The sequence below is a fragment of the Aquarana catesbeiana genome, linkage group LG04, assembly GCF_042186555.1.
Source record: "Aquarana catesbeiana isolate 2022-GZ linkage group LG04, ASM4218655v1, whole genome shotgun sequence".
In the NCBI taxonomy this organism is placed as follows: domain Eukaryota; kingdom Metazoa; phylum Chordata; class Amphibia; order Anura; family Ranidae; genus Aquarana; species Aquarana catesbeiana.
This window is the reverse complement of record NC_133327.1, coordinates 568,774,968-568,792,548: the sequence shown is the minus strand read 5'-3', so window position 1 is coordinate 568,792,548 and position 17,581 is coordinate 568,774,968. Positions and strand designations below refer to the sequence as shown.

At 43.8% G+C, this 17,581-nt stretch overlaps 1 protein-coding gene across 1 annotated transcript in view; it reads right to left on the bottom strand.

The window, feature by feature from the left end:
* The window catches only part of BUB1 (BUB1 mitotic checkpoint serine/threonine kinase), an 85,340-nt gene that overhangs the window by 18,857 nt on the left and 48,902 nt on the right, over positions 1 to 17,581 (bottom strand). Inside the window, exons 17-23 of the mRNA XM_073628052.1 lie at positions 16,274 to 16,370; positions 15,923 to 16,170; positions 13,107 to 13,253; positions 12,884 to 12,996; positions 12,637 to 12,798; positions 11,758 to 11,915; positions 2,102 to 2,279 (exon numbers count right to left, since the gene is read on the bottom strand). Of these exons, the coding sequence (XP_073484153.1) occupies positions 2,102 to 2,279; positions 11,758 to 11,915; positions 12,637 to 12,798; positions 12,884 to 12,996; positions 13,107 to 13,253; positions 15,923 to 16,170; positions 16,274 to 16,370 (1,103 nt within the window). The remainder of the gene's footprint in view (positions 1 to 2,101; positions 2,280 to 11,757; positions 11,916 to 12,636; positions 12,799 to 12,883; positions 12,997 to 13,106; positions 13,254 to 15,922; positions 16,171 to 16,273; positions 16,371 to 17,581) is intronic.

The window sequence follows — 17,581 nt, the reverse complement described above, 5'->3', positions numbered from 1 at the left end:
TGGCGCTTGCCAGTTCACCAAAACGCTACCAAAAAAACTGTTAACGATCGCAGGGATCAGGCCTGACTCTGCGAACGCTGCAGTTATGCGTTTAGTGTTTTGTAAGTGACAGTGATCGATCGATACTGCACTTGGGTGGGCTGGGCTGGGCCGGGCGGAGGGGCAAAACGCAGGTGCTAGCAGGTATCTGGGCTGATCCCACTAACACTGCGTTTTTGGGAACCCTAAACTGCTGGGGATGCCAGTATAGATCTGATCGGATCAGATCAGATATTGATCAGTTCAGATACTATACCACTAAGGGAGGTGTACGGTGCGTGCGTGGGTGTTAGCGCTACTGGCACTAACCTGACGCTGCCTGGGGCTGGTGCTTGCCAGTTCACCAAAACGCTACCAAAAAAACTGTTAGCGATCGCAGGGATCAGGCCTGACTCTGCGAACGCTGCAGTTATGCGTTTAGTGTTTTGTAAGTGACAGTGATCGATCGATACTGCACTTGGGTGGGCTGGGCTGGGCCGGGCGGAGGGGCAAAACGCAGGTGCTAGCAGGTATCTGGGCTGATCCCGCTAACACTGCGTTTTTGGGAATCCTAAACTGTTGGGGACGCTAGTATAGATCTGATCGGATCAGATATTGATCCGTACAGATACTATACCACTAAGGGAGGTGTACGGTGCGTGCGTGGGTGTTAGCGCTACTGGCACTAACCTGACGCTGCCTGGGGCTGGTGCTTGCCATTTCACCAAAACGCTACCAAAAAAACTGTTAGCGATCACAGGGATCAGGCCTGACTCTGCGAACGCTGCAGTTATGCGTTTAGTGTTTTGTAAGTGACAGTGATCGATCGATACTGCACTTGGGTGGGCTGGGCCGAGCCGGGCGGAGGGGCAAAACGCAGGTGCTAGCAGGTATCTGGGCTGATCCTGCTAACACTGTGTTTTTGGGAACCCTAAACTGCTGGGGACGCTAGTATAGATCTGATCAGATCAGATATTGATCCGTACAGATACTATACCACTAAGGGAGGCGTACGGTGCGTGCGTGGGTGTTAGCGTTACTGGCGCTAATCTGACGCTGCCTGGGGCGACGCATATCACCGCCGGGCGATCAGGGGGCTAAATCTTTATTCGGCGGGTGCCCTGACACTATAAAAAATAAACAAACTAACCAGCGTCACCCGTAACAGTTATACAGTGATCAGTGGTGAAAGGGTTAACTAGGGGGCAATCAAGGGGTTAAAACATTTATTAGGTAGTATATGGGGGTCCCTGTCGCTATAAAACGCTGACGGCGAACCTAAATATTTACCTCACTAACTAGCGTCACCAGTGACACTAATACAGCGATCAGAAAAATGATCGCTTAGCGACACTGGTGACGGGGGGTGATCAAGGGGTTAAAACTTTATTAGGGGGGGTTAGGGGGGTACCCTAGACCTACAGGGGGGTAATACTAACTGTCCTAACACTGTAAATGTCACAAACTGACACCAATACAGTAATCAGAAAAAAAAAAAAAAAAAAAAAAAAAAACCTGCTGGTGTCAGTTTGTGACAGGGGGGGGGGGTGATTGGGGGGGGATCGGGGGGCGATCGGGGGGGGGATCGGGGTGTTTAGTGTGCCTGGCATGTTCTACTGTGTGTAGTGTGTTGGTGCACTTACATTGCAGTCTTCTCTCCTCGGCCCGGAACGGAAAATACCGAGCCGAGGAGAGATGACATCATTTCCTCTGCCTCTGTGTACAATACAGAGGCAGGGAAATGATCCCATTGGCTGAGAGCGATCGCGAGGGGGGGGCCACGAATGGATGGCCTCCCCCTCACCTCCGATCGCCGGGGGAGATTTGCCGACCGCCGCTGGCACCGGGGGGGGGTCCGATCGGACCCCCCACCCGCGGGCAGGCAAGGACGTACATATACGTCCTTTTGCCTGCCCGTGCCGCTCTGTCGACGTATATAGTCGTGCGGCGGTCGGCAAGTGGTTAAAACAAAACAAAAAAACAAAAAAAAAAACAAAAAACACACAACAGGCTGACAGTATTTGCAGATCAATGAATGGCAGTACCACTCTCATTCTGACTACAGGTTTCATTGCATGCTTACCTGATAGTTCCAGGGCTTATTTGTCAACATTTCCACACATTGAAATCCTGAGGTTTCACACTTTGCTTTGAAAGCTGTTCCTTTTGGGAAGAGGGTCATATCTATGCTCTGACCCAAATCAATGAGAGAAAGTCCATGTGATACCAGATCCAGTGTACAAGACTCATGATCTATAAAGCTGGGAAGCACAGAAAATTGTATTGTAAGATATGTATAGCACTATACATTTACACAATAGAGAGCGCACACATAGAAAGAATATATTTCCCATTTATAGCGTAAAGTAAACCTTTGCCCAGATCATGCACACTAAAGTATTTACATATTCTAAACAGTAGAAAGCATATTACAAGACGCCTCAATTCATCTCTGTATCTATAGGCATTGTGAGGAAACATTGGATTTTTCTCTTATGTGTAAAACCCTTTTCTTGGAGTACATTACAGGAAACGTTAATAGAACATTGGGTTACGAAGCTGCCTTCAAATTATGAACACTGGCAAACAAAGCCACAAGGACAGCCCTATATAATCCCCCCTAATTCCAGCAAGCCTCAGTTTGCACCTAGTGCTAAATCCAGGGGTTTTCACTTCCACAATGCTATAATGTGCAATGCCTTTCTGGGGTGCAGCCCCCCTCAGATTGGGAAAACTTCAAAACATTGCAAAAAAATATACACAGGAGGGTGCAAACACCCCCTGCATTACCCTTGATAAATGTATACTCACAGGTGAACAATAAGCATGATTCACAAGAGCTTCAGCGAACGCATTGTACCCGTCATGGGACCAACCCATGACGGGTACATGGGTTGAAGCCTCCGTTTTATAGAAAGCCTCCGTTTTATAGAAGCCTCTGTTTTTGAAGCCTCCGTTTTATAGAAAGCAATAATAGGAGTGGATGATAAGAAACATGGTAGGGGGCCCAGGGGTGTGGATATTTAAAAAAAACAAAATAAAATACTTGTTTAATATATAGGGTTGATGTTTTTTTTTTTTATTAGGCAGAGGTGCTTTTAGGAATGTCTGGGGCTTTAAAAACAAAAAAGGGGCTTTATGGCGACAAACTTCGCCTTTGCGGCGACATGGGGCGTTTTATTATTTTTTTTTATACTGTCGTTTTATTTTTTTATCATTTTTATTGCTGTTACAAAGAATGTAAACATCCCTTGTGACAGCAATAGGCAGCGAGAGAGGTACTCTTTATGGAGAGATCTGGGGCCTAGAAGAGGAGTTGTAAAGGCAGAAGGTTTTTTTTTATCTTAATGCATTCTATGTTATGAAAATCCCTCTTCTATTCTCATATCCTGACGCAGGTTTAAAGTGGATTTGCAGAGTTTACAAAATGCAACCATACTGAAGAATATTGATCAATAAAGCAGCACGGGGCCTAGAGTGTTGATTTAAGGAAACCCTTTTTTGTACCATCCTACGCTGTTTTAAATTTTGAATAAGTTTTAAACCATTTCATTTGCGAAAAGGAGTAGTTCTTTAAAAATGACACATTATGCTTTTTATATTCAATGCCTTTGATTATCCCTCTCTGGCATAAATGCTCACTTGCATGGTACATATTCTTTTGTGACCTCACCATATTGTCTTGTATTATTCAAATAAAGAAGTATTGAAATTAAATATGATCCTTGCCTTTGAAGCCGCTTCTGCTGTGAGTTCCCCCTCGCTGTCCTACCTAGATGGCGGGACGAACTGACTGTTGGATGCCTGGCCCCAGCACCTCATGAAAATCACTCAACTACAACAGCACAGCTTGCCCAACCACACATGTGCATTCTGCTTTCGTGGCAGCAACTGAGCTCAGTATTCTGCAAGTGAGAGACAGCGGGCAGCACGTGTGGTTAGGCAAGCATTTAATTCGAGTACTTAACCACTTAAGGACCAGCCTCGCTTTGGATTTTAGGTGTTTAAATGTTTAAAACAGGTTTTTTTGCTAGAAAATTACCTAGAACCCCCAAACATTATATATGTTTTTTTTTCTAACACCCTAGAGAATGAAATGGCGGTTGTTGCAATACTTTTTTTTTGCATCGTATTTGCGCAGCGGTCTTATAAGCGCACTTTTTTTGGAAAAAATTCACTTTTTTGAATAAAAAAAAAATAAGACAACAGTCAAAGTTAGCCCAATTTTTTTTATATTGTGAAATATAATGTTACGCCAAGTAAATTAATACCCCAACATGTCACGCTTCAAAATTGCGCCCGCTCGTGGAATGGCGTCAAACTTTTACCCTCAAAAATCTACATAGGCGACATTTAAAAAATTCTACAGGTTGCATGTTTTGCGTTACAGAGGAGGTCTAGGGCTAGAAGTATTGCTCTCACTCTACCGATCGCAGCGATACCTCACATGTGTGGTTTTACCACCGTTTTCATATGCGGGCACTACTTATAATTTTACATTATTTTATTTATTTTTTCTCAGTTTAAAAAAAAAATGGTGTCACTTTTATTCCTATTACAAGGAATGTAAACATCCCTTGTAATAGAAAAAAGCATGACAGGACCTCTTAAATATGATATCTAGGGTCAAAAAGACCTCAGATCTCATATTTACACTAAAATGCAATAAAAAAAAAAAAAAAAGTCATTTAAAAAAATGACATTGAAAAAAATATGCCTTTAAGGAGGCGTCAAAACGTCACTTCTGCCCAGCAGTGTCATGGAGACGAGTGGGCGCCATCTTAGCCTCACTCGTCTCCAGGCACAGGAGAGAGACGAACGCAATCGCCTCCGCCGCTACCGACGGCTCCGGTAAGCGGCGGAGGGCACCGGATCGCTGCGTGCCCCCTCTCCCGCCACCGATAAAAGTGATCTCATGGCGAATCCGCCGCAGGGACCACTTTTATCAGAAAGAGGACCGCCGCACGAAAGCGGGGATGCCGGGGTTATGGCAGCTAGCTGCTGCCATAACAACGATATACCCCTTCAAAGTTTGGACGTACATCGGCGTGCAGCGGTCCGGAAGTGGTTAATTGTGAGGTGTTGGAACTGTGCCTCCAAACAGCAGGACAGAGAGGGGGAGCCCACAGTGGAAGCAGATTCAAAATTAAGGATCATTTTTAAAAATGGGGGATAGTATTTTAATGTACAGCCGTGGCCAAAAGTTTTGAGAATGACACAAATATTAATTTTCACAAAGTCTGCTGCTTCAGTGGTTTTAGATCTTTTTTTTTTTTTTTAATCAGATGTTACTATGATATACTGAATTATAATTACAAGCATTTCATAAGTGTCAAAGGCTTTTATTGACAATTACATTAAAGAGGAACTGCAGTCTGCTCACATCATTTGTAAAACATCTTTGCCATTCTGAAGCTTCCCTCCAATCACTTTGCATCTTATTTTATATATACTGTGATTCTGTACTTGCCAAATATGCTGCAGAAATCTCCCTCCACTAAGTCTGGCTGCAACCATTTTAACTGTGGGCAGCTGAAGCTGCTGCTTATTCACTTCCTGGATTTACAGAGGCACACCTCCAGCTCTGCAGCTCTCATTAGCCCTGTTATGACTCATTCCCCCTCCCTTCCTGGCAATCTGTCACAAGAGTGAGAGAGAGCTGTGCATGATGTCATAAGCCTAGGCTTTTTTTATCAGACAAGAAACAGGAAGTGGGCTGTATAAGGTATTTACTGGCAGAAAGAAAAAAAAGTTTTACTATCCAAAGTTAAAACAAGGGCAGAAGATTTAATAGATGGAAAGATGAAAAAAATGACTGAAGGTACGCTGTAAGTTTATTTTAGTTTGTTGACCCTTCTTTTTCAAGACCTCTGCAATTTGCCCTGGCATGCTATCAATCAACTTCTGGGCCACATCCTGACTGATGGCAGCCTATTCTTACATAATAGGAATTTTTTATAACCGCTTACCTGTAAAATCCTTCTCTTTTGATGTACATCACGGGACACAGAGCCTCAGTAATTACTGATGGGTTATATAGGGTATCACTAGGTGACTGGACACTGGTCACACCCTAAACAGGAAGTTCAGCCCCCTATATAATCCCTCCCCTTGCAGGGATACCTCAGTTTTGAAGCAAAGCAATATAAGTGAATTAAAAGAGGGACGGGACCTCTGTGTCTCGTGATGTCCATCAAAAGAAAAGGATTTTACAGGTAAGCTGTTATAAAAAATCCTATTTTCTTTCTCGTACATCACAGGACACAGAGCCTCAGTAATTACTGATGGGATGTTCCAGAGCAATGCTATCTGAGGGGAGGAGAACCACAACCAAGTAGGGTGTAATCAGACCTGAGGACCTTGTACCGCTGCCTGCAGCACACTACGCCCAAAGGCGATATCCTCATGCCTTCTCACATCCACCTGATAGAATCTGGTGAATGTATGGACTGAAGACCAGGTTGCGGCCTTGCAGATTTGAGCCATAGAGGCCCGGTGATGCACCGCCCAAGATGCACCAATAGCCCTTGTGGAATGTGCCTTGATCTGAAAACGGAGGAATTTTCTGTTTCAAACCGTAAGCTTGAATAATCATCTGTCGAATCCATTTAGAAATGGTAGATCTTGACGCTGCCTGTCCTCTATTGGGACCTTCTGGCAGCACAAACAAAACATCCGTTTTGCGCACTTGAGCAGTTGCTTCCAGATAAGCTTTGACTGCTCTTACTACATCCAAAGAATGTGGGGACCTTTCTTCCGAGAATAGGGATCAGGAAAAAAGGAAGGCAGAACAATGTCTTGGTTTAGATGAAAATCTGAAACCACCTTCGGTAAAAAACTAGGATGAGGGCGCAATACCACTCTACTTCTTGGTCCTGACTACCAGAATCAGCTCCCTTAAGGCAGTGATCTTTGCCTGAGGTAAAAATACCTTCTTCCTGGCTTGTATCTATGATCAGACCCAAATACTCCAGTCTTCTTACTGGTTTTAGGAAAGATCTTTCTAGGTTGAGGATCCAACCTAGGTGTTCCAGATACTTGACTGTGGTCCTCAAGTTTCCGTTCAGGCTACAGACCAGTCTATCAAGAGCAGGTCGTCTAGGTATGCTATGACAGTTATACCTTGAGCCCTTAATCTGGCCCGAGGAGGAGCAAAGATTTTTGTAAACACTCGAGGTGCAGTGGCTAGTCCTAAAGGCAGAGCCACAAACTGGAAATGACACCCTCCTATCTCGAAGCGCAGAAACTTCTGATGAGCAGGAAAAATGGGCACATGCAGATATGCATCTCTGATGTCCATCGATGCCAGAAATTCTCCTCCCTGCAGGATGGAGACTACTGTCCGAATTGATTCCATGCAGAAGGACCGAATCCTTAGGAATCGATTCAGATCCCTTAGATCCAGAATGGGTCTGACACCCCCATTTGGCTTTTGGACCGTAAAAAGGTTGGAATAAAAGCCCAATCCTTGATCCTTCGTGGGAACCACCATAATGACCTCTTGCGACAAAAGCCGCTCTAACGCTAGAAGGAGCGACTGCTTCTTCTCTGGATCCCTGGGGACATTTTGATCTGAGGAAACGAGGAGAGGGAAATTCTTGGAACTCCAGTTTGTACCCCAAGGCTTCCGTGGAGATTACCCATCTGTCCTGGAAGTCCTCCTGCCAGAGCTTTGAGAACTGTAGCAGTCTTCCCCCCACTCGAGCGAGCGGGGGCGCCCCTTCATAAAGGCCTTAGTGTCTTGTCTAGTAGACTTCTTCCCCCAGGACTTCTTTTGCCCCTGGGGTTGACTCTTGTTTCTTGACCCAGACGGAGGAGGCCATCACGACTGCCTGGAGGCTGATGCCCCTGGCGCTGGGGAAAGAGTCCGTTTGAAAGAGGGACGCTTACTCTTTTTCTTAACAGGTAAGAGAGTGCTTTTCCCACAAGAGATCCTTTGGATATAGTTATCCAAGTCTTCTCCAAACAACCTTGCACCATGAAATGGAAACCCAGCCAGAAGCTTCTTACACGGTGCTTCAGCTGACCAATTTCTCAACCATAAGATTCTACGCATATGCACCAACCCAAGTGAAAGACGAGAGGTTTGGATGATAGAATCTCTGATGGCGTCAACAACATAACATAAGGCCGCTGGAAGGTTAGCCAACCCCTGGGCCTGCTGTTCAGGTAGAACTTTGATGACCTGCTTAACATGGTCTCTTAAGTATTGACAGACTCCAAATCGCTGCTACTGCAGGTTGAGACACTGAACCTGCTAAGGAGAAAACATCCTTCAACAGGGACTCCATCTTTTTATCCACAGGATCCCTGAGCATCTGAGCATTGTCTACAGGACAAGTCAGATTTTTATTTACGGAGGAAATGGTGGCGTCAACGGCCGGTATTCCCCACATTTTAATAAACTTTTCTTCCATAGGATAAAGTGTTGAAAACTTTTTCGGCGGAAAAAAAACGTTTATCTGGGTGATCCCACTCAGAATAAAATGAGCTTTTCAAGTAAATTATGAACAGGAAAAGCATGTGCTGTTTGAGGAGGTTTCAGTGACCCCAAAGAAGAAGAGGGTTCTTTAACTGATTCAGATATGGGCAACTTAAATGTGGAGCGGACCAATCCAGCAAGGATCTGTACTAAGACCTTCTCCTCCTGGGAAGCCGAAGAGGGTTCCTCTCCACCTGATTCCTCAGAAGAGGAATCATCCGTCCCATCCCGATACTCTGAAAGGGATTCTTCTCCCCTATCCCAGAGCTCCTCTACCTGAGGGTCCTGGGTAACAGAGGAAGACCTAGTGCGTTTTCTTCCACCGAGTGAAGATGCAATTACGGCCATTAATCTTTCCTCTAAACCATTAATGGCTCTCCCTGGTTAGCCGTCCCTGGCCCCCTCGGGGGGGGGGGGGAGATGCTGCAGAAAGGGGGTCCTCAGAACCTGAAGGAAATCCCCTAGAGCCTCTGGTTCTTGGGGTATTTGAACCTCTTCTACCCATAGTGCAAAGCAACAAGGTGGAGGTATCACAAAATGAACACTGACTGCTGAGCGATGTAGCCCGGAAAAAGCCCTGCTACCAAATGCCCAGTCTAATGTTTCCTTAGTAAATGCTGCCTAGGAGAATGCCTGTGTCCCACCTTCCATGCGACCGTCAGGTCTGTGTCCCTCCAAAGGCTGTGTGCACCTGTAAAGTGTGCCTCTTATAGCCTTGCAGCCGGCAATGTGGGCGTCTGAGCACGCTGGACGTCGCGCTGATGCACCGCCCCCCCCCCCCCCCGGTTTTCAAAAAAATGTGCGCTTCCCATGCGAGCCGACCCTCCTGGACAAGCGTGGAGGAAAGGCTGGGGGTGGGGAAGGAAGGAGAGAGGCCAGCAGTGATGGGGCCTGCACGTGGCGGCGGCGATAGTGCGGTATACTACCACCTCACAGACCACCTGCGGCCTCCCCCTATTCTGGGAGGAATACCCAGAGGAGAACCCCCCCCATCCCATCCTACCTGGAGCTCGGCTGGAGGAGCTGTGCAGCGTGAACATCGAGACAGACAATCAGCATAAGAAGGTATGCGCTCTTGGCAGCCCCCGGTGGTGGCAATAGGCATAGCATGCATTTACTTAAAGGAGAAACCTACTAGAATTTAAAAATTTTGTGGAATCTCCCTTACCTTATACAGCTGCAGGGTTCCGTTTATACTTCACCTCTCACGGTGGGCTCCGTTTGGAAAACCTTCAGAGACTGGGGCCCCCTACGGATAGGGGGATCCGCAGTTCTGGGCCTGTAAAGCACCCGGCCAGAAATAAGGCTAGAAAAACCATTTTCTGAAATGTGCGGTCCAGGTCTCTAAAAAGAGGAAGCGTTACAGGTAAAACCTTGTTTCTTCAGACACGAGGCCCGGGTACCATCCAATTCGGCCTAGAAAGGACACCTTGAAATGGATCCGGATCGCCTGGCTTGCCCCATTATAGGATATAGGATATTCCCTTTGGAGCTCAGCACAGGACATCTTTACACGTCCATCACCTAAGACACTGGCGTAAAAACTGAGGTATCCCTGCAAGGGGAGGGATTATATAGGGGGTTGAACTTCCTGTTTAGGGTGTGACCAGTGTCCAATCACCTAGTGATACCCTATATAACCCATCAGTAATTAGTAGTTTGTCAGAATTGGTGGGGGGTTTTTTTTGTTTTTGTTTACCCGCCTCTTGAGGCTTGACCACAAGTTCTCAATGAGATTAAGGTCTGGGGATTTTCCTGGCAATGGACCCAAAATTTTGATGTTTTGTTCCCCAAGCCACTTTATCACTTTTGCCTTATGGCAAGGTGCTCCTTCATGCTGGAAAAGGCATTGTTTGTCACCAAACTGTTCTTGGATGGCTGGGAGAAGTTGCTCTCGGAGGATATTTTTTTACCATTCTTTATTTATGGCTATGTTCTTAGCAAAATTGTAAGTGAGCCCACTTCTTTGACTGAGGAGCAACCACACAAATGAATGTCTCAGGATGCTTTACCAGTGGCATGACACAGGACTGATGGTAGCGTTCACATTTTTATAATCTGGACAGGCTTTTTTTCCCAGATGCCCTCCAAAAGAAAAAAAAAAAAATCGGAAAGGGGGATTCAGAGAAAATCAGTTTACCCCAGTCCTCAGCAGTCTAATCCCTGTACTTTTTGCAGAATATCAGTCTGTCCCTGATGTTTTTCCTGAAGTGTCTTCTTTGCTGCCCTTTTTGACACCTGGCCATCCTCCAAAAGTCTTCGCCTCATTGTGCCTGCAGATGCACTTACACAGGCATCCTGCCATCCCCGAGCAAGCTCTGCACTGGTGGTGCCTCTATCCCACAGCTGAATAAACTAGGAGGCGGTCCTGGCACTTGCTAGTCTTTTTTGGGCGCCATGAAGATTCCTTCACAAATGCAGTGGAAATGTTTTTCATGGGATTCAGTTCATTTTCATGGCAAAGAGGGACTTTGCAATTAATTGCAATTAATCACTCTTCATAACATTCTGGAGTATTGTATATGCAAATTGCCATCATAAAAACTGAAGCAGCAGACTTTGTGAAAATTTACATTTGTGTTATCAAATATTTTGGCCATGGCTGTACAGACAGCTGTAACATGTATGCATTTTTTTAACATTTTTTTCTAAAAGGTAAACCAACCCTTTACACAGCGGTGCCTTTATTATCCTTTCTGTGATCAGTTTCAAATGCACCCCTTTTCTCTCTGTTTAATATGCACCTCTCCTTTCCTTACAAACATGCAACTTTAATAGACTAAACTCTAATTAATATGTCAGTTCCACAATATCAGCCCTCATCTAGATCTCTAACCACTTTCTCTGGCAATGCAAGATAGCGGCAACTAAGAAAAGGTTTGAGCATAGTACTGATTCATTGATTGTAAGATGGAGGCAGCTAGGAAAATGATTGAGCATAGTACTGGCTCATTGATTATGCATCTAGAAGGTTGTTTTTAAGCTCGGTTTATGTTTAAAAGCAGTAAAAAAAGAATATAGGCAAAAAAATGGATTGCTTTAAAGCACAACTTAAACACTTCCAAAATCAGTCTGATTTCTCCACAAACAATAACCAGACTGACTCCTTGTGGAGGCAAAGGGAGCTGCATTTCTGTAGGTCCTAATCAGGACTGCATTGAGTCAGTGATCAAATATGTGTTCATACAATCATTGCCATGTTCTTTTTCAACGGTTTTGTACAATCTAATAAATGGGATAAAATAAATCAAACTTACTTTTCACCAAGAGCAAAGTTATCAGGTTTTATATCACCGTGGATGATGCCAATGTTATGTAGCTGTTCCACTATGTACAGGATATTGATGGCAAAATACATGACTAATGGCACAGGCATCACCTTTTCTGACAATTTCTTGTAGAGGTTAATAGCATTCTAGAGAAAGCAAAATGAGTGTTTGAATTAGCAGGACAGTGAGCCATAGTTTCAAAAATCCAAAAAGGCATTACTATTACATCAGAAACAACTTTAACTAGTCTAGAAAGCGGTGTTATAATACTCACATACATAGCACAAACGTAATCAAATTAAGACATTCAAAAAATAAAAAAGGCTTATAAAAATATGTGCATGTTATCAACAAAATAGAAGAGTACTAGAAAAACCCTAATTCACCAGCTCAAAAACCTTGAATACACAAATTAAATCTTACACACGTCATAATGTTTATCTTCAAACCATTTCAGCAAGTTTCAAGACCACAGGTGAATACAAATAACCTGCCCTCCCCCCCCCCCGAGTGCAAATAAGAGTGCCCCCCCCCCCCCCCCCCCCGTCCTTTTTTTTATTACAGAGAAACTGAAAATCATGTAAAAGGGAGTCTATAGCTCCAGGTGCTGGCTGAAAGTAAGAATACAGCATTTACAAGCAATATTTCATATCACCTGATAATAAAATACTAATCTCTGCACAGATTAGGCAATCAAGCACCAGATCATCCATTGCAGATAGTAGACTGAACTAAAACATGTTCTGCTGAGTGTTCATCATTTGTTGACAAGACTGTCAGGGATTTATGTTCACCTAGTAATGGAGCTCAACTAAAAAGTTAAAGACACATGCAAAACAACCCTCTAAGAGACAGCCTTGGTCTTACCAAAAGGGACCCATAGCTGTAGAGATCTCCAACCAATACACTTCCATTCTGGAATATATGTGCAGAGTGGAAACTGATGAAGAGATGCCTCAGCGCTGGACTAATCCGTTGTGAAATCTGTGTACTAATGTAGAACTCCCAGGGCTTTGCAGGCTTTTGTACCTGTGTCCAAGAAAAATAAAAAGCACATCGATTCCAAATCTCTATACAATAACCACATCTGTTTTATGAAAAGGTTGAAAATTACCTTTAGGGTAACTTTAGGATTGTGTTGGTATTGTGTACCCAATATAGAAGCTTGATAAACATGTGCAAAAGCCCCTTCTCCAAGCAAATAATCAACGTGAAATGACTGGGATCCTAAAAGAGAAATGGCAGTACAAATCAAACATTTGTGACCAATACCGCCAATTGTGCAAGGATAATGGTCTACTGTTCAGACGGGTATAAATACAGCGAGTCAGCCTTACCCAGCTTTGCCTCCATTTTAGCCTTGAAGGATGGAATGTTTGTTGGCCATTGATGGTAGTTGCTCAGGGAACTTTGTGGTGTGGGCAATTCTGACAGAAGGCTGGTAATCAAGTTGTCATCCCAGGCATTTTCAACCACTACTTGTTCTAAAGATAAGGAAAAAAAAATATGCAAACTGTAAGATAGGTTAAAGGGAAATTGTATTACACATTACATGTCATGACTTTGCCTGGACATTGCTGACCTTTTACCAAGTCGTGGAATAGTGTGGTCTTGCGGGTCGGTCTCCCTGGGTAAGTTCCTTTCTTTTCTTCCCATCCCTGGTTCCCTTTCTTATTATCCACACTTCTCTTTTCTCTTCTATAATAGCCCCTCTTATGCCTTTGTATCCCCCTCTATCTCCTTACTACTTTATTGGTACAATTAGCCTTTATCAGTGATGAGCACCAATTACAAGTTTATTGCACTACATATAAATAATTATTTGGCATCTGCATACTACAACTGTAGTGAGAGGTATAAAAGGATTTTTTGCAAGATCCTTTTCTTGTAGTACATTACAGGGACACAATCTAAGTCTTCAGCCAGGGGTCTCCAAACTTTATAAACAAAGCGCCAGTTTACGATCCTTCAAACCTTAGGATGGCCAGTGGGAGGAAAAAGAAATGTTGTGGCATCAGTGGCCCCATCTTTGGTGTCAGTAGAAGGAAGAGTACCCCATCATTGGTATCAATGGGAATAATGGTGCCCCATAGTCAATTTCAGTGGGAGGAATAGTGCTCCATCGCTGTGGTGTCCATGGGAGTATTAGTGTACCATCATTGGTATCAATAGGAAGAAAAGTGCCCCCATGGTTAATGTCAGTGGGAGGAATAGTGCTCCATTGTTGGTGTCCACGGGAGGAATAGTGCCACGGGGCCATATAAAAGCAAAGGGCTGCATCCCACCCCCGGGGCCCAGTTTGGAGACCACTGTCTTCAACCATGGGTTAGTTACCTTCAGGTTATTGGACAATGGTGAAAAAAGCTGCAAAGCCTAGCATAAACCCCTCCTACTACCAGCAAGCCTCAATTTTGTAGCAAGTAATAAAGAGTGAGTAATAAAGCAAGTAACAAAGATTGGGGTACATTACTGTTTCATGTAATGTACCCCAAGAAAAGGATTTTACAGGTAAATAAAATTATATGGCTAACAAAGCATCACACCACGTGATTTTACAAGTCGGCCTTGCATCTTTTCCCTGTGGGCCAATAACAGTCCCCCATGGCTCAGCTGAGGGGTCAACTGATCCTGGAAAAGCTGAAAAGGGGAAGCCGCAGTGGTTATGTAGCAGCTAGGAATCTAGAGAGAAGAGTTAAAAGAAAACAGGGCATTGAGAAGATGTCTGTTCACCTAAAAGACACAATGAAAAAGCAGAGGCTGGCTAGGACTGGGAGGCATATGCTAGAGCCGCCCTTACAGCTTTGTTTACCAGTGTCCAAATACCTGAAGATGGCTTCATAACCCATGTTCTATGACCAAGATCCTGAGTTCTGTAAGGTTTCATTTAAAAAAAAAAAAAAAAAAAAAGGAACTCGCACCTCATTTACATGGCCAAGTTGGTCAGGGTGCAGAACATACGTTGTGAAAAACTGTACCTGGGAGTCCAGGTGGATGCAGACAGCCACGGGTGTGAAGCAATGATGAGTTAACACCAGCCACAGCTGTCTGCTGGTGTTCTGAATTAATCATCTGTGGTTAAGACAGATAATCCCCCCTGGATGCAAGTAGCTTGTGTCTAGAGATGATTATCTGTCCTTTACTGTAGGTAATTGCTGACCAAGTGCTTTGTATGGTCTTCCCGACAGCAGCTGTCCATATCCACCTGAGCTCTCAGGGCACATTTTTTCACAACATACTTACTTTACTTCACAACAGCCAATTGGGCCATGTGTATTCAGATTTCCTGTACCTCTTAGTTTTCATCTGCATTTTCCCATATTGTTCCTTTGCTATTGGTTGTATCTTATTAGGTGTAGTGCTCTACTACACTTGTTACATTCAATAAAAAACTACTGGAACAGAAGAAAAAAAAGTAATCCAGTCACTTTCAGTATCAGAAAAAAGGCAAATCAAGCGCACACGTTTGTGCAGTGGCTTTTTGTGTTTGGTGACTTAAGACCTAAAAGTCTTTGTTTATTTGTTTCAAAGAGGTTCAGCAAGAGCTGTACTAAAACTGATGCCTCCGTAGCAAGCAAGCATAGGTTCATATTATTAAATTGTTATTTAAAAATACCAGCAATTAAAGGGGAACTCTGGGAAAATATTCAATCGTCTGAAATATCCACCAATGAACATCTGAAAAATCGATATACCAGGAGGTATCACAGGCTAGTTGCAAATTGCCATCAGAGATGGAGTGGATAGCCTGCCCTGTAGGTTGATGGTGGTCAGGGCTTACAGTAGAGAGAGTGCAAGGTGAGGATATCCAGAGTAGTCACTTTCACCAGAAGTGCGCAGACCAAAAAAAAAAAGTTGTATGACGCCCAGTCAGGATAACTGAAGCACTTCTCGGCCGTTATTCTGCTATAGGCCGGGCAGGAAGTGGTTAAAGAATTAAATAGTGTTTTTGGTTTGTGGTACTCAGATGCAGTGTAGTTGCGCTTGAAGTGCATTTTCTAACATGTTTAAATGACATGCTTTATATTTTAGAGAGGTTTGATATACAGCAAGAAACAACAGTTTCTAGCATAGACTTTAACAGAAGAAAACATTTTTTTAGCCCTTCTGGGAAAACCAAACAAACCAAAGATGACAAGGATAGAAAAAGGCTTACCTGGAGCGTGAACTTCTGGCTGAATCTCTTCCTCTAGTCTGAATGGCTGTGTTTTTACACCCCAGGGATCTTCAATATCCAATGTGATGCCCTGTAATGTCTCTGAGAGTTTACAGGCTGCCAGGAGATGCTCAGCATTCTCCAATTCGACATCCTCCACAATCTCTGAACTCTTTGTAGGAAAAATGCTGCATGAAGAAGGTGAAGGGGCCATTTTGGAATGTTCTGGGCTGTGTTCTTGAATGGGGCTATAAAAACAGGAGAACAGCACACATTGATATTACCCTTTTAGAATTATCACATGACACAAGAGTAAACATAAAAATAAAGTACAATTGAAGAGTGCTGTACCTGAGCTTCCTTATTTTGGATGGCTGGACAGTTTTATCATCAGAAGAGTCAAAACCTATATTACTGCTGCTGTCTGTACCCGCTCCTATTGCATTTTCTGTTAAGGGAGAAACAATTTATAGCAACAACAAAACCAAAACAATTGCAAAAGCCCAATGCTGTTTTATGTAAACTGCTACATTTTTAATGGTTGATCCAAATTTTTACCTATGGAAACTGTTACTTTGTCCATTCAGTAGCACCGATACTACATTAGAGCCGCCACAAAGACCCCAGAGCTTCTGGGTATAGGGGAATGTGACCTCCTCCCATGATGCAATGCTCAGACTTGGTAACCAAATGCCAGCCCCACACATTATAATTTTTATAAAATGGACACAACATAAACTTTGCTTGGGTTCAACATGGAGCTTGAAGGGTTAGAACAATGGAGGACCTGAGATTGGAGAGGGGTTCAGGGAAGGGGAGTATAAGCAAGTCAAGGGGTGGGATAGTTAGAGATTTTCCCCTGAATGGGCAGTGACCTAGTCTCTGTCAAAAGATAAAATGCCTTTTTTACCCAACAAACCCTATATGTCAAAAGCCCTTGTTCTTTGGTGGTAGTAGCAAGAAATATACAGCCCATTAAAAAAAAAAAAAAAAAAACACACACTCGCTATCCATAACTATTTACTATCAAATGAAAGCCCAATTTGTCCTAAAAAACAAGGTAGAATCAACCTGGATGCACAAAGTAGTTTTGAAGATTTCTACAGTTTTACCAACATGTCAAAAATTTAAAAATTGTGCTCAGGCATTTACACTAATTAATTACCTAAATATTCCCTGTAAAGCTGCCATTTCTGGTTGTAGGTAATTCAAAAGCCACATTTAGATTGCCCTTAAACTGTACGGCTAAGATTTTGCCCTGTGTGACTTCCTGAGTCCCATGATGCCTTGCTGCTCTCCTCTCTGTGCGCTCCGCACTTGTCTGATGCCCTCTCCTCACCAGAACTAGCAGAGCTTGTGCACAAACAGCGCGTTTCTCTCCTTTCCTACACCTCTCTGTGATGCTCCTCCCTTCCCCTCAGCATCTGAAGGACCAGGCTGGTGTTTGCTTCGTAGATAAGCAAGTTAGTAATTACAAAGTCATTTTACAATGTGACTGAGTAGAGAGAAGGGTGAGATAGGAAAGAAGGCAGGGAGAAGAAAGAGAGAGAAAAAAAACCCCATGTATTAGGTATAGGGGGACGGAGGCTCGTTTTATATTGGTACAATGCGGGAAACCCTGCGAATCCACTGCTGCAGGCAGTTCACACTACCCTATGC